The sequence below is a fragment of the Strix uralensis genome, chromosome 32 (genome assembly GCF_047716275.1).
Source record: "Strix uralensis isolate ZFMK-TIS-50842 chromosome 32, bStrUra1, whole genome shotgun sequence".
In the NCBI taxonomy this organism is placed as follows: domain Eukaryota; kingdom Metazoa; phylum Chordata; class Aves; order Strigiformes; family Strigidae; genus Strix; species Strix uralensis.
This window is the reverse complement of record NC_134003.1, coordinates 3,234,453-3,261,116: the sequence shown is the minus strand read 5'-3', so window position 1 is coordinate 3,261,116 and position 26,664 is coordinate 3,234,453. Positions and strand designations below refer to the sequence as shown.

At 63.2% G+C, this 26,664-nt stretch overlaps 1 protein-coding gene across 2 annotated transcripts in view; it reads right to left on the bottom strand.

Moving 5' to 3' along the window:
- SNX27 (sorting nexin 27) overlaps positions 1–26,319 on the bottom strand; it is a 27,575-nt gene extending 1,256 nt beyond the window's left edge. The window contains exons 1-12 of one of the 2 annotated variants that reach the window (XM_074853517.1): positions 26,023–26,319; positions 14,860–15,091; positions 11,932–12,124; positions 11,558–11,622; positions 10,705–10,809; positions 9,514–9,592; positions 7,466–7,629; positions 6,250–6,339; positions 4,814–4,963; positions 4,442–4,570; positions 4,139–4,198; positions 2,256–2,318 (exon numbers count right to left, since the gene is read on the bottom strand). In XM_074853517.1, the coding sequence (XP_074709618.1) occupies positions 2,256–2,318; positions 4,139–4,198; positions 4,442–4,570; positions 4,814–4,963; positions 6,250–6,339; positions 7,466–7,629; positions 9,514–9,592; positions 10,705–10,809; positions 11,558–11,622; positions 11,932–12,124; positions 14,860–15,091; positions 26,023–26,306 (1,614 nt within the window). In that variant the 5' untranslated portion in view covers positions 26,307–26,319. The remainder of the gene's footprint in view (positions 1–2,255; positions 2,319–4,138; positions 4,199–4,441; positions 4,571–4,813; positions 4,964–6,249; positions 6,340–7,465; positions 7,630–9,513; positions 9,593–10,704; positions 10,810–11,557; positions 11,623–11,931; positions 12,125–14,859; positions 15,092–26,022) is intronic. The other variant, XM_074853518.1, reaches the window with a different exon arrangement.
- Between the last annotated feature and the right edge of the window lie 345 nt (positions 26,320–26,664).

Below are 26,664 nucleotides of genomic sequence, written 5' to 3'. Positions count from 1 at the left end.
GCCACCCCGATGTCCCCGAACGGAGCTTGTCACCTGCAGCGAGCCAGCCCCATCCTCTGAGGAGCCGAAACACGGCAGCCCCCTCCTGAGAAGGGACACGCCAGGGCCACCAGGGCCCCTCGGTGCCCGGCCTGAGCGAGGGCCCAGCAAAGCCGGGCTTTTATTTATGGGCTAAAGCTCGAGCTGCTCCTCCTGCGCACACCCAGCCTTATCAGCCAGCATCTGCGGTCGGAGGCAAGTCAGCAGATTACAGAGCACTAAATATATCTGTAAACTATCTGCCAAATTCCATCAATCTTTTTATTTTACGCTGGGGAGAGACAATTACCGAGCGACTGGTCGGAAACGCTCCTGATCTGGAAACAACCTTCCCTCCCCCGGCGCTGGGGTGGGGGGCACAGGCAGCGCTGGGGGGATGCACCGTGCCCCGAGGGGGGGTTTGGGGGTGGCGGGAGCCGCAGGGGTGATCCCCAGAGCAGCCCCCACGCAGGAGCTGCAGCCAAGGGCTCCTCTGAGCAAGTGAAACCAGGCAGCCGCGCATCGATCCGCCGGCACGACGATCCTCGCCGCGCCGGGGAAGGAGGACGACGCCGAGCGCCGAGGAGCGACCGGTTTGAGAGGGAAGGAAAAGCCACTGGCCTGGTTTCCATTTCCAGATCCAGCCTCGCGGCCCCGGCAGGAAGCAGAACCGAGCCCGGCACAAGCCGCAGGCGGTTCCTGCGCGGCGGCCGCGGGGCTCCGGCGCTCCCCGGGGCGGCGCCGCCAGAGCGGGGGCAGAGGCGGCTCCTCGCAGCTTCGCCGCGTTCGAAGGCTGCGGCCGCGCCGACAGCACCAAATCCCCCTGGCTCTGCCGCCTTCGCTGCGGCCGCCGCCTCCTCCTCCTCGCTGGAGGAAAGCGGTTCACCCGCTGCGGGGACAGGCGAGGGCCGAGTTCGGGGCAGTCCCTGGAGGCGGCAGCTCCGCGCGCAGCCCCCAGCCCTCCCCGTGGGCAGAGCCGGGCGCTCCGGGGTCGCCCTCGGCGAGGTGAAGAGCAGCAGAGCCCCGGCGCGGCCCCGGCTCTTTGTTCCTGCGGAGCAGCACGAGCGAATCCCTCCCGGTGCCTCCAGGCTTTGTAGAGAAGACATCAAACACCCGCTTTTAAGTTTGAAGGGGCAAGAGAGGAAGACGCGCGTGACTCCGCACACAAAACCTCGGCCCGTTCCTCCTCAGAGGCGGCACACGGGGACCAGAGGGTTTACCCCAGCGCCATCGCGGGGAGCGTTATCGCGCAGGATCTGTTTGGCAGAGGAAGCGTGACACGGGGCGGGAGGCTCCCACACCCCCGCGTTTCACGGCTCTTTCCTCAGCGGGTGACACATCCCACACCGTCTCCGGCAGCTTTTCTCTTCAGTCAGACGGCGGCTCTTGCCCTCTTTGATGCCCGGCACAAAGCTCCCCGGCGGGGCAGCACCGCCCGGCGCCGCTGGGGTTAACACCCTTCAGCCTCACCACACGCGACTCCACTTTCTCCCTGACGAGTTCAATGAACCCGCAGCTCTCGCCGGCGCCTGAGCAAAGGGGTCACATCCGAAGGGGGAGCGGGGCAAAGGGCCGCGGCGCACGGCACCGACCCAGCGCCCGATCGCGCTCAGCAGCCTCGGCCGTGCACGGTAAAAGCCTCGGAGGGGGTAGATACCCCCGAGACAGGCAGGGGACATTCTGGGAGGCGTCCCGGTGCCTCTTGAAGCAATTTTTAGCTTTAAATCCTGGCCGGGCTGCATGGGAAACGGGCCGGGCAGAGCAGCCGGAGAGGGGAGCGCTCAGGTGCTACGACACCCGCGGGTCCGCTCGCTGCTGCCGCAGCGCTGTCGGCTCCTAAAGGTCTCTGCGCCCCCACTGCAGGACAGCGAAAGGAAGCCCCCGCGCCGCTGGCCTGCGGCTTGCAGGACTCTCTTTGGTCCTTTACCAGGCGCGTGGTCCCTGTCCCCCTCCTGCACCGCTCAGGGCTCCGCCACCAGCCGCAGCGTCACCAGAGCCCAGGGGACGGGCGAGGGGGGCCCCCGCGTCTCCACCGCCAGGAGAGAGGCCTTTAAGCACGAAGCCACCTCCACCCGAGGAAAGGAGCGGGGGGGTGTTTTACTTTCCAAGGAGAAGCCGCCACGACGGGACACGGTCCTGCGCTAAGGGGAGCGGGGAGCTGCGGGGACTCTACGCGGCAGCAGAGCGGCCGGCCTGGCTCAGGGAGCACAGACACCGTTTGCTTCCAGCCCGGTTACCTTGCTGCACATATTGTCTTTACTGCAGTTCTGGTTATCCTTGTCTGTTGCTTCCTCCTCCACCTTTACAAGGGAAAAAAATAAAAAGGGTATAAATAAAAAAGCAGAGCCGGAGGGGATGGGAGGAGACTGAACAGCTGGTGTCGGGATCCAGGGCGCTCCGCGGACGGCGGGAGCTGCGCAGGAGCTGGGATTTGGGAATGAGCCGGGGAACCGCTCGGGCAGCCCCTGCGTCGTGGACCGGGAGCTGCAAAGATTTTGTTCCTTGGGGGGGCAGAGACGTCACCCCCAGCTGGGACACAAACCCCAGAGCCAAGTTCCTGGGCTCCGCGCGGGGAGCATTCGGTGCTTTACGAAGCCGAAGTGCGTAACCGGGCGCTGCGGAGCCCCTCGGCCTCTTCTACAGGGCCCAGGGCCGGGACGAAGCGGGTCTGGGCTGCGGGGGGCTCCTGGCTGCTGCTCCCACCATCGTCCCCCGGAGAAACGGGCTGGTCTGGGACTCGGTCTGCTCGCCCCTGCCTGCCTGCAGGCCTCTGCTCACCCGGGGGGGATGCACCTCCCGCCCCTCGAGCTAAGGCAAGCCAAGAATCCCCTTTTCTTATTTCCTAGGAAACTCTCGCGGGTTTACACTCCTCCATCGCACCGTTAACACCCTCCGGCGAGCCCGGCTGCCGGGGGCAGACCCTGCGCTCTCTGCGCGTCTCCAAGGTGCCTCCCACAGCCAGCGCGGTGCCAGCCCGGATCCAGCACCCCGATAAGCACCGACACCCCGATGCCCAGCAGGCAGGAAACTTCCAGGGAAGGAAGCGGGGGAGGCATCGCTCCGTTTAGGAGCCTCCACCCCCAGGCAGCTGCAGGGCACCTTTTCCTGGATCACGACTCAGACTCGCGGCGGTTAAGCCCCGGTTTAGGTACCCACATCCATCAGCTGGCAGAGAGGGGGTTGGGGCCAAGAGCACGGGTCAGAGCAAGAGCAACAAGAGCGGATCCAGCCTCCAAGATGGGAGAGCAACACCTCTGCGACAGCAGAGCCACGGGACGGCGAGTCAGTAGCCACACATGGGCAAACCTGGGCCAGAGCACCCCGGGGCCGGCCGACGGCACCCGGCTTTTCCACCCGCACACAAAACCTCCCGGCTGCGCTCTGCCACCTCCCCGCAAGCGAAGGCGATGGGAGCCGTTCCTGGGGACGCCAGATGCGGGGCAGCCCCGAGGAGCAGCAGATGGGGGCAAGGGGACAGAACGAGGCCCTCGGGCGAGCAGAGGGCGGGGAAGCACCGCAGCGGGGCTGGCTCGCGTGCACCTCCCCGGCCGGGGCTCAGAGCCAGGCCCACAGCGCAGCGCTGACAGAAGGCTGAGCAGGCACCTCAGGCTGCGATTCAGAAAGAAAACCCAACCCAAACCCTTTCTGTTCGTCTCAGCAGCTTTTGGCTGGAGGCTCTCACAACCCTTTCTGAATAATTCAGCAACCTGCACCGTCTCTCCGAGGACCGACGCTTTGCCATCTGCACCCGACAGCAGACACCGGGGAGCGACCGGCCGCAGCCGCAGGGCCCGGGCCCGCGTTATCCTGGTCACCCACCGCTCTCCCGGCACCGGGAGCTCCCGGCTCCTGCTGCACCATGACACAAACACCCCCCACCCACAGAGCCCCGGCCTCCCAAAGTCAGCGTCCACCCCTGCGCTCCCCCGAGGGCCGGCACCGCCGCTCTGACCGATCGCTGCCCGGCCGAGCCGCTGGCAAGGAGCAGGCGGAGGCTCTCGCCACCACAAGCCTCCTGCAAGAGGTGCAGCCGCTTCCCTGCGGTTACGGGTTCACAGAATCACGTCAGTTGGAAAAGACCTCGAGGATCATCTAGTCCAAGCATCAACCAGGTTCTTACCTCCTTCCTCCACTTGAGCTCGCAGAAAACCCGCTCGAAGCACTCGTGCATGTAGTTGAACTGCAAAGAGAAAGCGGGTATCGCCCGGGGCCGGCAGCCCGGGGGGGCAACAGCCCCCAGAGCCCCCGCCCGCGTGGCTCCAGCCGCTCCCCGAGCCGCGGGCTCCTCCTGGTGGCCACCGGCCCCTGGGCCACCTCCCGCCCCGAAACGCTGCGGCACCAGCAGCTCCTCCAGCTCCTGGAGGGAAAACCAGCGGGCTGGGGGTTTTTCCTCAACCGATCTGCGAAGAACGCGGGTACTTACGTAGGGGGTGAAGATTTTAACCCATCGGGGTTTCTTCTCCCCTCGTGCGTATTCAAAACAAAACGCCATTCCCTCCTCGTCCGTGTCCCACCGCTGCATCTCGTCCCATTCGAACGCTATTACCTGGTTCTGGGGGCAGAGGGGGGGTGAGGCCAGAGCCCGCAGACCCCGGGGAGGGGGACGAGGACGCCCGGGACGGCCGTGCCGCAGCGACCGGCAGGAAGCGGCTGCGGGAGCCCCGGGTGAAGCCCCGCGCTCCCAACCCCGCGAGATCCCCTCGGAGGCCTCGCGGCAGCCCCGAGCCCCGGCGCTTCGGGGATGCGGCGCGAGGGCGAGGTGGGGGTTGAGCCCCGCGGGCAGAGCCCCCTTTACCTCCAGCTGACCCTCCTCGGTGCAGGCGTGGAGTTTAAAGTGCTTGATGCTGATGGCTGTGATGACGTGGCCCTTCCGCCGCGAGTCGCAGGAGCAGTGGGGGAAGATGATCTCGTTGTAACCCTCACACGTCCGTAACATGTTTAAATACTGCGGGGAGAAAGCCGCGGGCGTTGGCTTGCGCAGACGAAGGGAAGGGGGTGCTGCATCCTCCTGCTTCCCCCGCACGCCCCTGGGAAAGCCCCGGCTTCACCCCAGCCCGCGAGGCTGCATCCCCCCAGAGGCAGCAGGGTGCTAGGGGAAGGAAGGCAGGAGCCCCCCAGCTGCTCGATCCCCCCCCGCAGAGCGCGGCTCCGTCCAGGCAGGGTACACGCAGAGCCCGGCGCAGCCCCGGCGCCAAACGCCCTTTGCAGGGGACCTGGTGCCGCCGATCGGCGCGACCGCGCTCCCCGGGATGGGTCTGAGCGAAGAGCCCCGGGGCCGACAGCGCGGCTCCCGCCAGAGCCACCCCCTTGGTCCTTACGGGCTGAAGAGACCAGAAAAAGGGGCCGTGGGGCCGATGTGGGATCCGGGTTTCTCAGAGTCCTTCGATACAAACGCTACAACTCATGAAAAGGTCCAAAAGGTATTTTGGCTGTTTCTCCCTTTCTGAGCGTGGCCCAGATGAAGCAGCACTGGGGGGCCCTGGAGAAGCGCCGGGAGCATCGAGTCACAGCTCGGGACGGGGGGAAGGCAGGAGCTTCCCCAGAGCCCCAAAACCTCGTGTTTGCGCAGGGCAGAACCACGGCAAAGGCTGAAGGTTTCAACCAAGGAACAAGCCCCATCCAGAGCGGAGGAAGGGGCCAAATCCTCCAGCGCTGAGCTCCTGGCAGGACCCCCAGTGACGTGGGGGGAGGTAGAGGATGAAGTACTTGGACTTCACAGACTCTTTGGGACACAGACGTCGTTGTCTTGACCTCCTGCCAGACCAGGGCCCTCCTGCACCTGGGGGGTGTGTGTGTGTGTGTATATAATCTCTCTCTCTCTCTCTCTCTCTCAGTATCTCTCTCTAGAGGGTGGGTTATACCCTCTCCAAAGATTCTTCCTTTGGTCATTCGAAAGCCAGCGAGAGAAGCAGAACCAAACCAGCCAGGAGATAACCCGCAGGAGGAAGCGTCTATTTGCTGATCCTTATCATGAGTCAATAATTAACCTTCCTGGCTTGGCGCTTCAGGTGACCCTTGGGAGTCTGCCCCAGGGCGGTGCCCCCAGCACAGACCCCTCAGCGCTCCGGAGCCAAAGCAGCTCCGAGGAGAGGCCCAGGGCCAGCCCAGCTCGGGGCGGGGGGGGGGGATCCCAAGGTCACAGCCTCTCTGGGCGCCCTGTGCCCGGGCCTCCCTCCCAGCCACAGCACTGCCAACGGGAAGGGAAGCAAAGGGGACAGGAGGAGAACTCACCATGACCATCTTCCTCTGCTCACACAGCTTCTGTAACTGGTAGGACTTCTCCTCCGCTTTGATGTAGCCCTTCTTGACATCATCAACAGCCTAAACAGAGAGGAAAGGGGACCCAGGAGGTCAGACCAGAGGACTGGTCGCTGAGTCACAAGGCTTTGCTTTCCCTGGCTGCCCCTGGGGCTTCGAACAGCCACCCAAAGGCAGAGCCCCAGCGGTGACCCGTGTCCCCGAGAGGCAGCGGCTCAGAGAGGCTTCAAGAGGTGGTTCTTCGCACTCACCGCCTCCGCCACGAGCCTCCGCCCACCCGGGGAGCACAGAGATGCTTAAGCACCTGGGCAGACTTTGGAAGGAGATCCCCTGGCAAGAGAGGATGGAAATGCTGGTGCCTGGAATCCTGCTTTTGCCTTCGGGCCCAGGCGAGGAGGGGCTGGGACAACGCTTCCAGGCCGACACAGGCGCTGGAGCGGCGCCGGCTGCTCCCCGCTGGGCCGCTGGCACGCAGATGTGCCTCCCCTCAGGACTCAGCAGGTCCCCAGCTGCACACCCCAGCAAGGACTCCTGCCCCTGGCACGAGCGGCGTGTAAAGCTGCCAGCCAGCGCAGATCCAGGCGAGGAGATCAAAGAGTCTGACAACTCCTATTTCTATACCGATTTGTACCAGGGGCTGGTACAGGCTCAGCTCGGAGAGCGCTGGGACAGCGGGTTTGGTGGCTGAGGCAGAGCAGGACTCGTGTAACTGAGCTCTGCAGACATCCACCTCTGGGCTGGTCACCCTAGAGTGGCTCTATACAAGCAATGGGAGAACCTGGCTCTTCTCGGACGCGCTTTATCCCAGAGAATCTGCATAAAGTGAAATGACAGGCAGAAACGTCTCCTCTCCTTGGGGTGACCGGGGAGAAGCCTGTTCCCTGCCTTCACTGACAACACACAGAATTGAGGAAAACGCATCCAGGCCGAGGAGCGCAGCCTCCCGTGATCCTTCCTGCTGCTCCGGGAAGGCGACGTCCCGCCCGGAGAGTGGCAGGAGTCCTGCCCCCCCGTCCGACTGCGGCCTGGCCACAGGCTCCCCGCGGCGCCGCCAATCCACCCAACCACGGGCTGCTGCTCCCTGGAGTGACCCGAGCAGGACCGGCCGGTACGCCGGGGGACAGCGTGGCCGGGGCAGCTCTGCGAGCGCCTCACCTCCGGTAAAGAGCTACGGCCCTGGGGCACCCACCTGGTGGAAGAAGTAGGTGACTGCCAGGTCGTTGTCGTTGAGAAGAACCTCCTCCTCTGTAGTGAAGAGCCATTTCCGGATGGTCAGGCACGTTCCCGGCACCGCCGAGGTGTAGTTCTGCACGTAGAGTTTGTGGGGGAATTCATTGGGCGCCAGTTTGCGCACTGGAAAAAGCGCAAGACACCGAGGTCAGCGCGAGGCGCCGAGGTCCGCGCGCAGCCCCGCACGGCGCCGGCAGCACCCCCGTGACCGGACCCGGCTCTGCCCACGAGTCAGCCGGGATCAGGAGCCCAACTCTGCTCCTCGCCGGCCCAGCCCAGCTCTCCTCACTACCTCCTGCCGCAGCGCCGGACCAGGCCGGTCCCTCGCGATCGCCTCGAGCGCGCCGGCAGGAATTCGCGAGGCCGAACTCCTCTCGCCGCCGAGAGCTCGGCACAACAGCCCGACTGCAGGCCCTGCCCGAGCCTCGGGGTCACAGTGTCCCCCCACAGCCTGAGGGGACTGGAGAAGGACCCCCCCATCCTGGCAGGCAAAACTCGCCCAGGCAAAACTCGCTGCGTTGCTCAGCCAAGCTGGAGCAGCTGGGCCCCCATCGAGGCGTTTACTGTGTTCAAATCTGCTTCCCCCAGCTCTGACGGACAAAGGCGGCGAGCGCCAGCGCGTCTCCTTCGTCAGGGAGGGACTCGGTCACTGTCGTGCTGCAGATGGAGCTTACGCCTTCCAGAGAAATTAAATGGAGCGTATCCAGGCAGGAATAAACGTGGATGTTCGCAGCGAGTGTCCAGAAAGCACAAGCCATACGGGTTTACTGGAGTTTTTACTTTCCAGCGCCGTTTGAGAAGGGCAGCACGCGCAGGCACGGGGAGCTAACAGCTCCCATTAGAGTCCGACGCCGTGCCAGCGCGCCGCAGCAGCCGCTGTCCCCATCCGAGGCTCCCGCGCAGCCCCGCCTGGGCGCTCCCCAAACACAATGACCCCCGTCTCCCCTCCCTGCCTCCGTGTCGCGCCAGCACCCGGCGACCCTCGGAAAGCGGCCACGAACCCGGTGGCGGAGGCAGCTCTGCGGTGCCAAGGCTTTAACGGGAGGGGGGTGATCTCGGCCGCCCCAGGGTCAGCACCTGAACGCAAACCCAGCCCGTCCTGCGAGACGGCTCATTTTAGGGGGGCTTTCAGAAGGTAAAAATCACCCCGGCCCTTCAGCCAGAACCTGTGAGGAGGAGGAACCGCCCTAAAAACCTCCTCCTGCAAGGCAGCGCTCGCAGTAACAACAGGGCGAGCGCGAGGCACGCGGAGATGACAACCCAGAAACGAAGGTGCCCAGCTGGGAACGAGAAACACACTTGGCTTAAAACCCAGCACAGGGGAAAAATAAACCACAAACCAACCACTGCACCCATTTTGTGGCGTGACCGCGACATTTTGGCCTCTCCGCAGCTTCAGCAAACGCAGCGTGAAGCTGGGGGAAATCGGAGATGGCTGCGGCCGGGGAGCGGAACCGCAGCCAGGAGACCCCGGCGCGCGCGGAGCTGGAACAGCGCTTACGGCCGTGCCAAAACCATCGCCCAGAATCCCACGGTCGAGCCTCAAATACCATCAGGACTTAACCACGGAAAGAGAGACGAGAAGCTAAGATGCAGCTCATGTGCACACCAGGACCCGGGTTGTGCAGCCCGAGGGTGGCCTCAACCCCCCTCCCAGCGCCCTCGCTCCGTCCCCAGCCGCCGCCCTCCCCTCCCGTGGACGCTCCCGCTTTTTCTAAGCTCGCTGGACCCTTTGAACTACAGTAAAACGCGTCTCTCCGTTTCACAAAAAGCTCATCTCCTTGAACTGCTTAAGAAAGGGAAAGTCAAGCGGCAGCCAAAGAGCCATCAAACTGCGGGCTCCTCGTTATCGGCGCCGGCTGCGCCCGCCCGATTCCTCCCGGGGGCTCCTGATTTCGTGAGCAGAGAGAAGCCCGAAACGAGAGTGCCAGCGCCACCGAGCTCTGCGAGCGCTGCAGAGCCTTCTCCTGGCTCGCTCGGCAGCGCCGGGGGGATTAAAGGACTTACCAAAGGAGTGATTGATCACTTCAAACAAGGCGAAGTAGTTTGCGGTAATACTGTCCATCCCGACTTTCGCTGCCACAGCCTAAAGAGCAACCGAACGGGAAAATGGGGTGAGAAAAGCAGGAGCCAGCCGCTGGCCGTCCCGCCGGGGCAAGGCTGCCGTCAGGTTATTGCCAGGTATTCCCTAACCGAGGCATTAGCCCCACAGAAAACCTGAACTTTACTCTTCCAGTAAAACCAGATGTTTTCCCAGGCGAGGGCTCTCTCCTGCTCTCACCTTCCTGTAAACTGCTCCAGATTTCGAGTGCCACCACGGCTGATAATTAGGTCACCTTTTCTTCCGACGCCTCCAGCTTCAGGTCCCAGCAGCAGAGGTGCGTGCAGCTCCCCCAGGACTCCCCCCCCCACGCCAGCCCCACAGCCAGAACCCTCAGCCCTCGGTGGAGGCGACGGGCAATTCCTTCGGCTGCTGCCCCAACGCACCCCGGACCATGAACCCCGACTACGTGCAGGATTGTGCTGCGCAGAGCTGAGCTCCTGAGAGACGGATCCCCCACAACCCCTGGGCTCCCCCACAACCCCTCCAGCTCCTCCGCAAACCCTCCAGGCTCCCGCTTGCGGCAACATTTTTAGTTCCCCTGTCAGAAAGGGTCTCCCCTGCACCATCACACGTCCCCATATCCATTGACCGCTTCCGCTTTTCCTCCTGCGGGCCTGGTTGAAGTCAGTTCTCCTTAGTTTTCCCCTTCAAGCACTGGGCCTGCGGCCGCCCACACACCTGCGCCCCAGCCAGAGGATTCCCCAGAGGGCCACGACCCCCAGCACCCCGCCTGCCATCCGGCCCCACTGCCAGACGCGAGTGCTGGTGGCTCGTGGAGCTGCTGCCACAGCGCGCCACGACGCACGGGCTGTCTAGTGCTTAGAGCCATCCGCCGGCTTTAAGATATTATCAGGGAAAATTAATTCAGCGATGACTGTGTCCTGGCAGCCAAGCCTGCCAGCGAAATCGCTGCTTCAGCATGGCGCAAGGTTCGGGTTTTCTAGTGCCCCCGTCCTCAGCTACAGCAAAGCAGCGTCACCGATCCCGCCGGCGCGCGAGAGGAGCAGAGAGAAGTGGGTGGGCGCCCGCGGGGCCTCGGTGAACGGCCGGATTGTGTTAATCCTCCAGTCAAGGCAAAACGAGAGGCAGCTCACCTGGTACACCTGGTCTGTAGTGCTGTTCTTTTTGACTCTGACTGTCACCGTCGTTATGTCTGGTAACGCTACTCGGAGCTCCACGTCCGAGACACCGTTGTAATTCTGAAGGAGGGGAGAGGAGAGGACAGGAATCGGCATCACGCAAACTCAGCCCCGAGCTCCGGGGACCATTTATTGCCTCGTGCTGGCTAATTAGAATGGTCACTTCTAATGACCAGCTGCTCCACAAGCCTCAAGAATCCCATTCCAGTCTGCACCAGAGAAATTCCGAAGGGCGGAAGGTGCGAGCTCTGCTCCGAGACAGGAAGCTGACGGGGCAGGATTTTCCATTCACGGGTTTGCCAGCGGAGCGCGAGCGACGGCTCCGGGACACGGCAGCTTCAGGCGCCGTGGAAAGGTTGGGAGAAGAGCAAGAGCTGAAGGGCAAAGAGCTGCTGCGGCTCGGCTCCGGGCAGGGGCGAGTCACACAGGCCGGCACCCAGAGCTGCCTCAGACACAGACACCTCGCAAACATGAAGCTGGGCTGCTGCCAGCCCAGAAACCAGCAGGACAGCAGCAAACGCGGGGGTTTTGCGGGGTCCCCCCGGCCAGGGGACACCACGAGGCCTGGCGGCGGGTTCTGCTCTGCGCACGCCTCCGAGGGCGGCGGCAACGCTGCTCTGGGCTGCGGCCGCGGGGGAAAGCTTGCCTGTGCGCAATCCCGACAGCAAAGGGCAGCCGGGGGGTTTCTGCCCCGGTTTTGCGTTCGCCCGGCCGAGGCCTGGGCCAGGAACGCCTCGGCTCTCTGCTCCGGTTTTACCAAGCGCGTGCGGCCCCGGCAGAGCATCAGCGCCGTCGCCTACGTGCCTACCTCGTCCGACTCGGACAGGAACTCCTGCATGATGTCGCTCTCCCCAATGACGCGGATCGAGCACACTGCGGGACAGAGCGCGGGTTAGTGGGGTGCCCGGGGGAAGGGGGAGCCCTCCCTCCCCTCCCAGCACCGCCCCAGAGGCGACACGGAAAAACAAGAGTCTGTTCTGCGGGCGGCGCGACACAAGGGTGGTATCTCCAGCCCGGAAAAACCTTCTCAAAGCGGGCGCTTTCCAGGCTGGATCAGGTGTCCTGGCACGAAGCCTGATCCAGGCCGAATCCCCCACAACGGCAGGAGAACGGCGGGGTTGAGTAGCTCACGGAGATACTCCCCGCGGGGGAAACCCAGGCCCCAGGCACGCAGCCAGGTACCTTTCTCCAGGTACTCCTCCAGGCCTCGCCGCCGGGCGTCCAGCTGCTGCTCTGACAGGGAGAAGGGCCATTTCCCCGGGAGCCGCGGGAAGGTGAAGTTGGCAAATTCCCGTTTCAGGTTCTGGTGCAGGATGGCGAACTCCCGGTACCGCTTGGAGCAGAGCTGCCGGCCCGCCATGTAAACGTTGTAGACCTGCAGGGAGGAGAAAAGGCTCACTGCGGTGAGAAAAGCTTTGCAAATGCAAACCAGCACAGCTCTGCCTCCCTGGCGCCACGGGCAGCGCACGACCAAATTTGAGCTACAACGAGAAACTGGTGTGAACAGTGAACTACGCCACTGCCTGTCCCTGGAGCTGGGGGGTGGCCCAACTACCACCCCCACCCGACAGCAGCAGGAGCAGCGCGAGTTCGAGGGGCCTTTCTACTCCAAAAGGAGAGGAAAACCACCCAAACCCTTTGCAAAAGGCCCCGATGCAGCCGCCACGGCCTTCACCTGGATCACGTCCTGCGCTCAGGAGCTCCCCGGGGGGCACCGAGCCGCCACCAGACAGATGCCGCAGCGATACCGCGCTGACTGCGCCGGCCGCTTTCGGCCACAGGAGCCTCATCCCCTTCCAGACGCGCCCAACCTACCGCTGAGCCTCCAGCCTGTCGCAGGACCGAGCCTCACGCTGCAGCCCAAGCCCCAGAGCTCCGGATTCAGGCTCACGGCTACTTCCCCCGGGACACAGAGAAGGTCCCAAACCCAGCAGGAGGTTTGGGTTGTGTGTGGACACGGTCCCTGGAGCCGTCAGGCACCAACCGCTGGGCAGATCCCCGGGAGAGGCAGCGTGAGGCCTTTTGGAAAACCCCCCGTTACGTAGTTCCTTTGTTACGCACGCACGCGTCCGGTTTCGTTCTGGACAACGGTAAGGAAACACGACTCTGGACCCAACCAGGGGAAACCCGGAGCGGAGTTGCGGTCGCAGGACGTTTCTCAGCACCGTGATGCTCTGCAGGGAACTCCCTTCCCTTCATTAACCAGCCGCCTCCATTTTCAAAGCCAATCTGCTCCGTCTCGCGGGCGAGTTAAGCCAGCTCTTATCTAGGCACTGCGACCACGCCCTCAGCGATAAGGTCCCAAACGGCAGCGGTACCTTAATTAGCTGCACCCGAGGAAAGGGATGCAGTGGGGAACAGTAGGTTCAGGCTTTTCTTTTTCAGGTTGCACAAGGGAAGTGTTTGCAACCGCAACTGTTCCTCCCGCGGGGAGGAGCATCGCCCTGCGCCGCGCTCCCGAGGCCGACGGGCTGGCAGAGCGCTGAACGCTGGAGGCTCGCGCCCAAGATGCGCCCAGGGCGGCTTCAGCCGTGGCCAGAAGACTCAACCCCCCGACCTGCTCCCCAGAGGAGGGCTCGGGGCAGCCTCAGCTCGCTCGCCACGGCGTCTGCGCTCCAGGGACCTGCCCGACAACCCTCACGAGGGGAAAGTGCTCCAACAAACCCGCAGGTTTTCCCTGAAAAAGCAGCACCCGCCCAACCCCTCCGCGTCACCTCCAGAGATGGGGCTGGATCCGAAGAGCAGCAGCTATGGCCAGGCCGGAGAAGAGGCTCCCTTCGACCTGCCCTGCGCTGCGTTAAAGCCCTCTGGTTTCTAGGCCCCTTCTGCTGCCCCGTGCGGCGCGTCTGGCGGAGCAGGGCGCAGGGAGAGGATCCCGCCCGTCCCCGACGGAGACGTGTCGGAGCGACGGGCTTTGTGCAGGAGCCCGACTCTCCTGGCGAGCGAGCGCTGCCGAGCCCTCCCCACCCCTCCTCTCTCGCACACACACGCTGCTTCTGCAACACTGATGCTGGCTCGTGTCTTCCTTGGGAAGATGCCTCCGGCCTCGGCTGGGAGAGGACAAAGCGATGAGCCCGTTTGTCACCTGTCTCCACCACACAATCGTGTCCCGGGGGCGCCTGCTCCAGCCAAACCCACCCCCCAGTCCGGGAGGGTGACGGCACAAACCTTCCAGCCACGAGTCAAAGCAGCGGCATCGCTACGACGCCCGACGCTCGCCACCGCCTCCCGCCCACCCCCGCGGCTCCCGGAGCCCAGGGAGCAGAAGCGAGTCGTGGTCTGGCCACGGGCAGGACCGTGCCCCCACGCGGGGAAGGTTCCGCCCTGTGACGGGCTCCTGGCTCTGCCAGTCGCCACCTGAAACGTGGAGCCGGCGGCCGCGGGACGCAGGGCGCTGGAGGACGGGGCGATCGAGAGAGCTCGCGAGGAAGCAGGGGAGCTGAGCAAGGCCGGGCCGACCGAGGGGTTAAATACACCCCAAACGCTGCACGAAGAAACAGTTGTGCGGGGGAGCGCCTTTGTCTGAGCCCTCCCCAAACAGCTCCCTACAGCCACAGCCAGCCCTGGGGAGCCAGGATCAACCTGGAGCCTCGGAGCATGCGCCCGTGAGAGATGACGTTACCCAGGAAGACTCCAGGGAGTGCCACAGAAGAGGCAGGGAACCCCAAGGAAAAAAGAGTTTTTACAGCTATTTTCCCCCAACATTCTCTAAAGGGAAAAAATTCCGGAGATGGGAAACTGCTTCGAGACATCTGTTCCCTTTGGTTTTACATCTATCACAGATGCCCTTAGCGCTGGCTGTAAAACAGGAGATACAACATGAAAGCTTATACGAACAAAATAATAACTTCCTACTTAATCGTCACAAGAGATCAACCTATTCCAGATGCATTAATAAAAAAGCTTCCCAGCACGTAGGAAATAGCTGCAGAAGAATAACCAAGCACAGTGAGAGTGAAGACAGGGCAAGGCTGAATCAGCGTCACAAACAATCAATAATAAAGTAACGAGCCTCCGTCCTGAAGACAGAGCGCTGCCACCAACCGCCGCACCCAGCGCGGGGCGCAGACACCCAGAGGGACCAGAAGCGCCGTCCGAGCCCACACTAACCACAAACTTCTCGCCGTTCTGCTCCACGTGCTTGTAGGTGGGGATGGAGATGGGCACGGCTTGTTTTTCCGTGTAGTCGTAGAAGGACTGCCCCAAGGAGTCATCGCTGGGGTCGAGGTTATCGGCCTCGTGGGGGGGCACCGACAGCACCGTCAGGATCAGCTCCTTCTCTCCCGCGCGGATCAGGTCCACCACTTGCTTGTGTGTTGCTCCTTCGACGTTCACCCCGTTCCTGCCGAAGAGAAAGCAGACGAGCCGTAAGCCGGGCAGGGGCGAGCGCCAGGGCCAGCCCCGGGGTCCGCCGCGTGTCTCCTCCCCGGCAAACCCCTCCAGCCTCGCCCGCTCCCGCCGCTCCAGCCACGCTCTGCTCTAAACTCCGCTCATCCTCCCCACTGACCATTTCTCGGGTTATTAGTTAGTTCTTTAGAAGGTTCATGCTCCCCCTAGAAGGTTCATGCTCCCCCTTGAATATTTAAAACAGGTTTTGCAGTTTTTACCATTTCTCGGGGCCACGGCACGTTCGTGCCCAGAAAGGAGCCTTTTCCCATCAGCTAACGGCAAACGCACGGACACCACAGAATTGGGGAAGAAAACACGGAACACACGGTACCTCCTGCTCTGCGAGGGCCAAGCCCATCTCCTGATCCTCTGCAGCTCCAAAACGTAAGTGGATTTCCCTAAACCTGAACTGAAGCTTCCAGGTGAAGGAGAAGGCGGCTCAGAGAGCAAAGGTAAGTGATTTCAGAACCTGGTGCAACCACCCACCAAGACACAGCCCCCACGAGCCCCCGCTCCGGCGCGGCACAACGGAGACGCGGCTTCGCTTCAGTTACTTCCCGGAGCCTGGGAACAGACCGTCAGCATCTCGCCGCCAAGACGCAGTACGGGGTCACAGAATCATCCCAGCTCGCCTTAAATCAAGCGCAGGATTTAGCTTTCAATCCCCAGCTCTCCAATGAAAGAGAACAGCTCTTACGGCTTCACATCGATCATTTTTTATCGAACTTTTACTTAGAAGAACTGCCCTGGAAAGGTCTGATCTCAACTTACAAATCTAGGTGAGAGATGCCAGGCTCTGAACCACGTTTAAAAAGCCCCAAGCGGCGCCTGTGAGCCAGAGCCAGCGCTTGTGCTTTGCCAGGAGCCCGACGAGCAGCTCCCCCCAGCCTGGACGCCACCCCAGTCCCCAGCCCGCGCAGGGCTCCCGTTGCAGGGCAGGGTAAGGAAGCAACAACCCTCGGGGGCAGCCCCTGGGCTCTGGGAAGCGCTCGAGGAGCCGCGCGCAGCTTTTACAGCACAGGGAGAGGGAAAATCCCCCCTCCCCGGGCAGCCCCTCCGCGGGGCAGGAGCGTGGCCTCCAAAGCGGCAAATTCGGTCGCAGGGGACAGCCCTCGTGACCGAGCCGAGCCGTCCGCCCCCAGCATCGCCCCACTAAAGCGACGTTCGCGCGGGCTCCACCTGACCGGTGCTCACGGGCTGCTCGCCGACCCCAGATCCCTTCCGCTCGCCCAGAACAAACCAAAGTCCTGCAGCGCCGCCGCCCCAGGACGATTTCTGGCGGGTGGGGGTGGCGGCCAGACTGCGCTCACGCGGAGCAGGCCGCTGTCTGCCCGCACCGGGAGGGGCGACCGGCCAAAACGCGGCTCCCCCGCACCCCCCAGTCCTGCCCTGAAGAGAGGACGAAGGCAGGAGTTTGGTGGCCGCCCCACACTCAGCCTCGAGCCGCCTCCAGCCGGCAGCAGGGGCCTTGGGAGGACCCGGGCCACAGGACGCGCTGCTCCGTCTGCACAAGTCAAGGCTGGTGTTTAGTTACTCAGCCCCACTTAGGCTGGAACTAAGCTCTCAGCTCAACTTCCCACCAGCAAAGACCTCGGACACCGCGCTCTCCCTTCTGCCAGACCGAGAACAAACACGCTGCCGGCTTCCTCCTCTTCCTCTCCCAAACCCTCCTCAGCCCCAGGGACTTCTGCTGCCACCCGCTTCCTCCCGGAGCCGACACCAAACCCCGTGAGGGGGTAAGGACAGGGCCGGGGCTCCTGACAGTCAGACCGCAACGCGTTATTTCCTTCACCAAACGCCAGTAACACCCGCTGCCGCTCTCCGTCGCTCCTGGCAGGTCTCTGGGATCAGATCTTGGGATCAGACGCTGCTCCAAGAGCCGCTGCTCACCCCCCGCTCTGCGGCGGGTGGGAAGGAGCCGTCGGCACCGCGGGCGCACGGGGCCAGAGCACTCACACCTTTGCAAAGGTCCCCACAGCAACCGGGGCTGGAATCATCCCCGCGACCCGAGGAGACAGGGGACGGTAAATCATCACGCGACAGAGGCAGCCGAGGAGCGGCCGGCGCGGCGAGGGGAGCACAGCTCAACTGCTCACGTGGCCACGGACCCGCGGGGCCCCGGAACCAAACGCACTTTTCCCAGAACAACGGGACACTCGGGCACTTTGCTCCTCAAGCTTCTGCCTCCACCTGGAGTTGGAAAGAAGATCCAGGCGACAGCTTCACCCTTCCAGGGGATGCGCACGGTCCCAGGCGAGGGCTGCGGAGCTGACGGCAGGGCCGGGTCCCTCCACGCCTTCCAGGAAGGGACGCGCAGACACAACAGCGGCGGACAACGACCAGCTCCAGCGACTCCGTCCCTCCAGGAGGGAGGTGCCAGCTCACAGCACTCTCCTGCGCGGGACGGGAGGTAGAGGAGAACCCTGCTCACGGCGGAGCGAACCGCTGCAGGTGCACACAACCCCTGGTGAGGGCTGCCCGCCGTCAGCAGCACTCGAAGAGCAGCTTCCTCCAACAAATCTCTTCTCTCAGCTCTCCACCACAACGTGGATGTGGTTAAACCAGGAGCACGATGCCCTGGCACCTTCCCCTGCAGGACGGCGGGCGAGTCTCCCTCCCTCGGCGCGCGGGGGACGCCAGCTGCCCGGCGGGAAGGTCACTGCAGGGAAGCGCCGAAGCCGGGGGGCAGAAGCGATGCCGGAGCTGTTCACTGCACCGTTGGCCTGGGCAACGCGGAGCCTTCCCGGGCTGGCAGGGGCACCCCCGCCTAAACGGGGCCACAAGCGGCTCCCAAATGCTCTCGCCGCCCCCCAGGGAGCTGGGAAGAAGTTGTTCTCCTCCTGGCACCGGGTGAGGGTTGGTCTGGCTCGATACTTGCCACGACCAAGGGCTGACGTTGGCTGAGCTGAGGGCAACCGTCTCCCCGCAGCAGAGGGAACACCCGCCTGTGCCGCGGTCCAGCACGAGGCCGAAGACGCCTGCCAAGACAGGCCCGGGCCGTGCCCCGAGGCAGCCGCACGCTCTGCTGCCCGCTGACACCACGGCGAGGGCAGAAACCCCGGCGGGCGCGGGGCGAGATCAGGCGTTGCCGCCTCGGCACTCGCCCGTCGGGGCTCGCCTGGCGCTGCAGAGCAAGCCAAGCTCCGGAATTAGAGCCGCTTACGCCTAACAGAACATCTTCGGCCTGCGGTTCGGCAAGCTCCTACCGCAAAAAATACATGCTGGGGGGCAGAGCAGACTGGGGTTTGTTCGCTGTCAGGAATTTAAAAGCCTCTCTGAGACTGAGTTTGCAAAGCACCAGGCCGAAGACGGCGAGCAGCGGCAGGCTGGCACGGTGCCCTGGCTGCAAGGGGGATGAGCTGCTGAAACACCCCACTCGCTCCCCCAAACCCGCTCTCTCCGCCAGCACAGCGCGGAAAACGTCTCACTCCCCAGCTGCGTTTGAACACGGGAACACCCGTCAGCAAGCGGCAGGCACAGGAGAGCCGGGGCACGGAGCACGTGTCCGACAGAGCAAAGTTCCCCATCAGGCTGACACTAACGAGCAGGATCCCCAAGACAGAGAACATTTCACTTCTCCCATTTGTACGCCGAATGACTCATTTTCCGCAAAGACTTCTTAAAATTTCCCAACTCTCTGTCTGTCAAGAGATGACAAGGAAATTTACTGCAAGAAAGTCTGCAATAAGCTTCCTGGAGATGAAGCCCACAGCCACCTCCGTGCTTTGTTCAGGCAGAGCACTGACCACGCCGACAAACCGTCCGAGGGAAAACACCCCAGAAACGGCTCAAGTCGCCGTTAAGGCTTTGCCTGTTGGCAACCCCCCCCGCCCGCAGGGCCACCACGGCCAAGCGCAGGTCAGAGCTCTCCCACGGCGTGGCACAGCCGCGGCCTCAGCAGCAGCTACCGCACCGCGACCGCGCGTCAGCTGCCCCTTCACGGGGCTGCCAAGGCCCCCGCGCCCCCACCCAGCGCTTTGCAGCTTCCAGCCCCCGACGCTCGGCTCACACACAGCTGGCTCCAGCTCTGGGCAGGGCTGGACGCTAAGCCTGTAAAATTCAATATGTCACCAGGAAGCTCCCTGTGCTCCCGCTTCTTCTGTAACACGGCGGCTCTCAACGATCTTCAGCTGCGGGAGAGATTTGAAGCGCGGTGCCGAGACGACGGCAGCAGTGACGGATCCCTCTCTCCTCTGGGAAGGGCGGCTGAAGGAAGCCGAGCGCTGAGGAGGAGCCCCAGCAGCAAGCGCAGCCGCCCCGGGGGTCAGCAGCCTCCTCGGGAGAGGCTCTGGAAACACAGACGAGCAGCTCATGAGCTTACGGGACACAGCGGCGGGACAGCTCTGCCGGAGCAGCCGCAGAAACAGGCGCTTCGCCGTCTTCAGCCCCCTCCCTCCTCAGACCCAGCTGACACCAAACACCGACAGCTCCGCGCGACGCCACCGACAGCACCTACGGGGTGCGTTCGCGAAGGGGCAGCCCCTGCACCCCCCTGGGGAGAGCCCGACCGATCCCCAGCAGCTTCAGCAGCCGCAGCTCCTTGAGCCGATCCCGGAGGAGCGCGACGTGCGGCATGGCACACCTGAGAGCACGCGAGCTAAACGCTCTCCCCCACGGGCAGCGTGTTTTCTCCCCGAAACGCTCAGTCCCCAAAGCCAGACGCCGTCGGCACAAGCCTTCCTCAAACTGAGCCACCCCAGGGCTGCTCCGCTGAGGCCCAAGCAGCATTTCCCCATTTCTAATCGCTCGGAGCAGAAGCCAGCCTTCCTCTTTCGCAGCCGAGAAATCCAGACTCTGTCCGATATTATTCCAAGCAGATAAAAAGCACCCAGGAAAACACCAACAATTCCAGTGACCTTTCCTGTTTCTCCTCCGTGGGAGAGACCAGGAGGAGGTTGGGGGGCAATTTCCATTTTCACAGAAGCCTCTTCCAACCCCGAGGAAGCTTTACCGTCCCTGCACACACCGACAGGCTCTGCTCTGGCAAACAGTGCGACCGCCGTTCACCCGCCCCGGCCGCGAGAGCAGCGATTCCTCGCGAATGAACACTCTGAAACAGCCTGGGAGGAGACAAAGGACGTTAACATTTCAGAAGGTTAAAAGCTAAATACTCCTGAATCGCAAACACGTTTCCGCACAGGTGGAAAGCTATTAGTCTTGCTGAAAAAGGAACATTTTGGGGCACTTGTAAAGCCAAACCTGTATCAAATCCACCCTGGAAACGCAGGAGCAGGTAATTGCGATCAGCTTCCACCCAGAATAGGAGACACGACCTCGGTCGAGGCCTCCCTGGTTCTCCCTGCCCTGAACCATCGGCAAAAGCACCCCGAGGAGGCCAGCGACGGACGGGGCCGCTGGACCGCAAGCCCCACTGCTAGCGTGGAGCTGGACTTGCAAGCGTAACCTCCCTGACCGACATCAAAGCAGTGATTTTTATCTGTTCCTTTTTTAGACCCCGATTCTCCTCCAGCTCAGTTCAAGCTGCTGACGACCAAGTTCAAGGCTGTGACGGCGGCTTTGGTTTCCCAGCCGCGCTTTCGCAGAGCTCCGAGCAACACCAACGAGCCCCCGAGGGCTCTGCAGACCACGGGCTGAAAACCACCGTCACGAGATGCTCCCCCAGAGATGTCAGCAAAGAGCCCGGCAGGGTCTCGCGCTCCGGCTCTTCGAAAGAGCATCCCAAGCCCAACGGCAGCCTGGAGCACCCGCGTTCACGAGGCCTCCTGACGACGTTTCGCGAGCGCAGGGCTGAGTCCCGGTGAAAGGAAACTCTCCCCCCACCCTGTATTTTGTTCACACGTCGTCGTTTCCCCTGTGCTCAGACTGAACAAGGGAGGGAAACGACGGGGATGCGAAAAGCCGCCGCAACACCCGGGCACCGGCATCCAGCACATCCCCAGCAGCTCCTCCCGTCAGGAGCGGAGCGGCCGCTCCCACTGAGCCTACAGGGTCTGACCCATTTGCTTCGTTATCTCGAGACGAACAAAGCGGGAGCGGAGAGCACAGGCAGCAGAAACGGGTTTAAATTTCTCCAGCTTCAGTCATCGCGCCCATTCCCAGGCACGTACCGAGTTCTGCTTAAACACACTGCAGAAGTGTTAAACCGGGGCAGATAAAAAGCCTCTCGCGTTTATCTAATTGTGCGCTTAATGGAAAACCCAGCACACGAGGGTTCTTCATTTACCCACTGCTGTTATCTCGCAAGAAAAAAGATACATTTGCAGTTTCTCACTCAAAGAGCTCACACCAGCCTTCCCGAGCACACCGAGCACAGGCTGCAAGCGCAGTCAGGAGACCCGAGTTGTTCCAGTTCTAATCTCCAGCCTTAACTGGGCAAATCCAGTGCCCCCTCCAGCCCCGTCCGCAGGAGGCGCAGAGACCCCGACCCACGGAGAAACGCTCCGAGAACGCGCGCAGGAAAGCGAGGGCCGGAGCCTGGAGAGGTTGGGGTGAATTCGGGAACGCTACCGGGAAGACGGGGGGAGGAAAGGCGCCTCCCAGCGGGTGGGCGGAGGGGTTGGGGTCGCCGGGCTGCACGTCAAAGCCGGCGGGTTCCCCAGCTCCTGCGCCTGCAGCCGCACAACAACCACCCGCCTCCGAAGCGGCGAGGGGGCTGCGCATCCCGTTTCCCACCTCCTTACCACCGCGGCGTGCGGGACGAAGCTTCCAGCACCGATTCAATCCGCTTCCGGCGCTGGCTGAGGTCAAGGCAAGAGGCACCCTTGAAGCCTTTGGCCGAGGGGAAGCCGCTGACCGCTCCGTCAGGTGATTTTCTGGCGGCGCCCTTTGTGCGAGCGGCAAAACGTTGCCGCCTCGCTTTTACAGATCGTTCTGGCCTTTTCCAAAGCAGAACCGGCTTTTTCTGTCCCACGTTGAAAGACAAAATTAGACTTTAGGCCAAGAAGAGATAAAGAGTTTAACCTCCTGGGGGAAATGCCCTTTACCCCGCGCACCAGGCACCCGTCGCTCCCCAGGGGTCAGAAGCAGCCGTCTCCGGTGGGGTTGTCCCGTCAGGACCGAGGGGCACGACGCCCTCCCTCGCGGCAGAAGGTGCTGCGACCGCTTCCGACGTCTCTGCTGCGGGATGGAGGGATGGAGACGGCTCCTCCGGCCCGGCGGGACACGGGACCCCCCGCCCTCGCAATCCCACCTCGGTCAGACCACGCTTCCGCCGCACACAGTTCAACAACACGGAGAACAAATCCCTCCTTGATCTGTTCAATTATCTTTGAGCGAGCTCCCTGCAAGCAGAGCAAGCGCTAGTGAGATTTTCTTCCCTGTCAAGATTAGTTATGATTGTCATTCAGGGTGATAATCAAGAACTAAATTAGCTTTCATTGTCTGTCTCCAATGCCCTCAACACCCACAAACACACAACCAGCTAAGAAGATTAGGGAGCACGCCATAGCTATGCTGCAAAACCAGCCTTCGAAAGCAAGAGGTCTGAGCTCGAGGCTGGATACGGAGCGCGATGCAGCAGAGGATGGTGAGAAAGGGCTTTGTAGCAGGCGCAGGACTCTGAATAAACCCGTCAGCACCTGAACCGTCCTCCGGCTTTGGATGAGGACGAGGAAGCAGGTTGTGCTCCACCTCGCAGAGGAAAACCACGCTCCTGCCTCTGCGGTCGGAGCAGGGCCGGGAGGTCTCTGGGGCTTCCAGCGCTGCAGCCACCCAGAGCGAGCTGGGGAGGAGCTGCGGGGCCGCAGAGCCCACAGACGGGCTACCAGGGGCTAAAAACCCCGCTAAAGCCTCAGTAATTCCATCAAGGCCACGCAGCGGAAGAATCTCATCTCTCTCCCAGGCCAGTTTCCTCGGAGTTGCAGGAGGTGGAAACAAAGTCCCGCTTGGAAATAAACAGCCTGTGCAGAGAACACCCAACCCGCACGTGCTTTCGGCACTCGAACGCGACGCGAGAGCCGCAAAGACCCCGAGCGGCCAGCGGTTCCTCCCGAAGCCCCAGCGCCCGGCTCCAGACCCACAGCCCGGCTTTCCGCGAGTTCACCGCGACCGCTGAACCCGCCGCGGGTCCTGTGGGCCACGAACCGGGCGCCGGGGCTGGGAGGGCTGCGCCGGGGAGGCGGCAGCGGCGGCGGATGGGCCCGTGCCTCCCGGGGAACCCCACCCCCACCATTGTGTGCAGGGTGCTGCTGGGGAAAGGAAGGGAAATCAGAGCTATTTTTGGAGTCTTGTTTTATTGTTTTCTACTCCAACTCATACCCGTGCTAAGATTTACTTGCTGGAGTTGGATTTTAATAGACCCAGGGAGAAGGAGCGTCCTCTTGGCAGGGACACAGGGACTTCACACCGTCAGAACGTGGCTGGTACCAGGCAGTATTTTTCAGGCCGATTCACGCAGCCAGGTTAACGAGAGCTGGTACTGGAAAAGGGCGAGAGCCAGCCTGGCAGCACTACAAGAAGATACACGGGCCAATTAAAAGCGACTTCTCCCGGGAGATGAGAAGTGGCAGACAAAGCAAGAGGAATTCCCCATCCTTCCAGCCGCTGCTGCTCCCTGCCCCGTGGAGGGGGACGCCGGGGTCCAGAGAGCCTCCAGCAAACACCCCCGTGCCCCCTCATTAAGCCCCGTTATCTCCTGCAAACCCCGCGGCGTGGTCTGGTGACAGACTAAAGGTCGGGCCCTCGCCCTGCGCCACAGAGACACCGGGGCTCGAACCCCGACTCCAGCACCGGCCTCAAACCTACCTCCGATTTCAAACGCGGCATTTTAAGCGTTTCCCCACAGCGGGCACAAGGGAGAATTTCAGCTCGGCACCTTGCAACGCATACAAAATATCTCCCCTCGGTCAATAAAGGCTGTTCTCTCAAGCTGATCCTCCAGGTGCAGAATTCACCCCCCGAACGGTTCTTCTGCACAGAAAAATCAAAGCGCAAAGTATTTGGGTCACGCGGGAGAGCGCCAAATCCCGACAGCAAGCTTCCTGCAGGGCTCGGCCGGCTCTCTAGCCACGGGCTAGTCAGAACAGATCGTCTCTGCTGGGCCCAAACACATGCTGTTGTCCTTCACACACTGCAGCCTGCAAAGACTGGCAGCAAAGCATTCCTGCTGCTGTGAAATCCCTGTAATTAATAAGTAATTGAACTTAACCAACTCAGCCTGAAGTACAAATACGTAAGGACCAGGAGGCATCGCACAGCTCAGCACGGGCAGAACCAGCCCCAGGAACCACAAGACGAAGGGGAACATGCTCAGAGAAACGCACCTCGACAGGCCGAGGCTACAGAAAGCCCTCGAAGAGATTCAACCGATGCCAGTCCGCAAACACGGGCTGAAAGTTTAAGGGTTTTTTGGGGGGGAAGATCTGTTTCAGCACAGCTGAAGCATTGCCACGGAAAGACGTTTTCAGGCTCGCGTTACAATTCTCGCTGTGGAGAGACAGCTCCTGCGCGGCCGCACAACCCGCGGCCCCACTGACCCAGAGGAGGAAAAGCCAAGCGGCCGGTCCCAGCCCCGAGCGTCCACTTCCCTCTCTGCCGCCTTCTGCGCGGCCGCGGCGTGGGGGGGCGGCCCCCCGGCCTGCTCCCAAAGCGGGGGGGTTTGTCCCGTCCTTGCCCAGCCGTGCCTGCAGCAGCAATCCTGCCGTGCCAGATCTCCTCCAGCACCCTCCACGTCGAAGCCCGAGGGTCCCGCTCACACACCTCGTCCCGGCCCCCAGCTCTCCGTGAGGGCACCCGTGGGCTCACCCAGCCCAGTATCACCAGTTTCTGCCAGCCACGGGCCCTTCCCCCTGCTCTCCCCTCCCAGACTTTCTCGGGGTGAGCTCCCCCTTCCTCCCAGCCCCCTTCTTTCCCATCTCCGAACCGACTTCCCCTCCTCCCCAGGGATCTCTCCCGGAACAGCTTTTCTCCAGGAGCTCTGTGCAAATTCCCCACCGCGGCCACCCCCTTCCACCAGCCCCTTCCCGGCCGGGGGGGCAGAGCCGTGGACATGGCTCCTACAGATATTTCGGCAGCTCATGAGCCCTTCCTGCTCTGTGACCCAAGCGCTGCCCCCCAAAACAAAGGCGAGGGGAGAATCTCCGCGGGGATGAGCTGGTGAAGGCGACCCCAGATTCACCCGCCAAGGGAGGGGCTCCCTCCTGAGGCTGTGACCCTCCACACACCCCACAAAGAGGGGGATCCTCTGAAGAACCCCCTAAAAAATGAGTGCCTCGCCTTCAAGGAGATGGAGACTGTGTCCCTCCGCCCCCAGAGGGTTCCCCAAAGCCCTCGGGGAGGAAGCTGCTGGCCCACAACTCCCTGTAAGAGGAGGGACCCTAAAACCCTCAACAAGAGGATGAAGGCAGCCCCCAGCCCCCTCTGCATAGAGGGGTCCCGAGGGATCAGAGGCCGACGCAGCCCCTCATAAGGGGTCCCCAGAGCCCCCCAGCGAGGGGAGGCCAGACCCCTTCAGGGCTCCCGGTGAGAGGAACCTGCCCCAGCACCCCCAGTACGGGCTCCCCAAGCCCCCTCTGAGAGGAAACCAGACCAAACCCCCTCATCAGGGACCCCCAAAACATCCGAGCAGACCAACACAGCTCCTCGGGGGAACGTCCCCTGGGGGCCCCCCCAAAGCCCCCGGTGAGAGGAGAACAAACCAGCCCCCCCAGCCCCTGGAGAGGACCAGCCGCCCCCATAAGCCCCCCACATCCCCAAGGAGGGGAAGCCGGCCTAGCCCCCCATTCTAGGCTCCCATAAGCCCCCCTCTAACCCCTCCTCACGACTCCCCCCGCGAGGCTCAGCCCCCCCCTCCCCAGAAGGACACCCCAAGCCCCCCGCGAGGCCCAGCCCCCCTCGGGACTCCCCCCACCCCCGAGGCTCAGCCCTCCCGCGGCGGGGCGGGGGCGGGGTGGGCGGCAGCGGGGCGGCGGCCCCCCCCGTACTCACACCTCCAGGATGCGGTCCCCCTTGCGCACCCCGGCGCGGTCGGCCGCCCCGCCGCCCAGCACGGCGCTGACATGCTGCAGCGGGGCGTAGAGCTCGCCGTTGATGCTCCGCAACTGGCCGCCCTCGCTCACTTGACCGCGGACGTTGAAGCCGTAACCGGACTCTGACTTGACAATACGGACCACGCGGGGGCCGCCCGGCCCCGCCGGAGCCCCCTCCCCGCCGCCGTTCCGGTGCGGCGCCGCCGCCGAGCGCGGCAGCCCTTCACCCTCCTCGTCCGCCATCTTGGCGAGCAGCGCCCGGCCGGCCCGTCACGCGACCGCCGCGCCGGCCACCGTACGGCTCCGCCCCCCGCTCCTCGCGCGAGGGACGACGGGAATTGTAGTCCCCCCCACCACCGCCCCCCCACCACCGCGGCGCGCGGGGGACGCTGGGAAATGTAGTCCGGCGGGAGCGAGGCCTGCCGGGAGTGGTAGTGCCGCGCCTCCGCTGTCGCCGTGGCAACGGGAGGGCGGGGCGGCGCCGCGCTGTGACGTCACTGCTGTGACGTCGCTGCTGTGACGTCAAGCTGCCTCATTACCGCAACAGCGGGCTGAGAGGCCTCACCGTGGGGCTGGCCTGGGCCGGGCCTCGTCGTCAGGC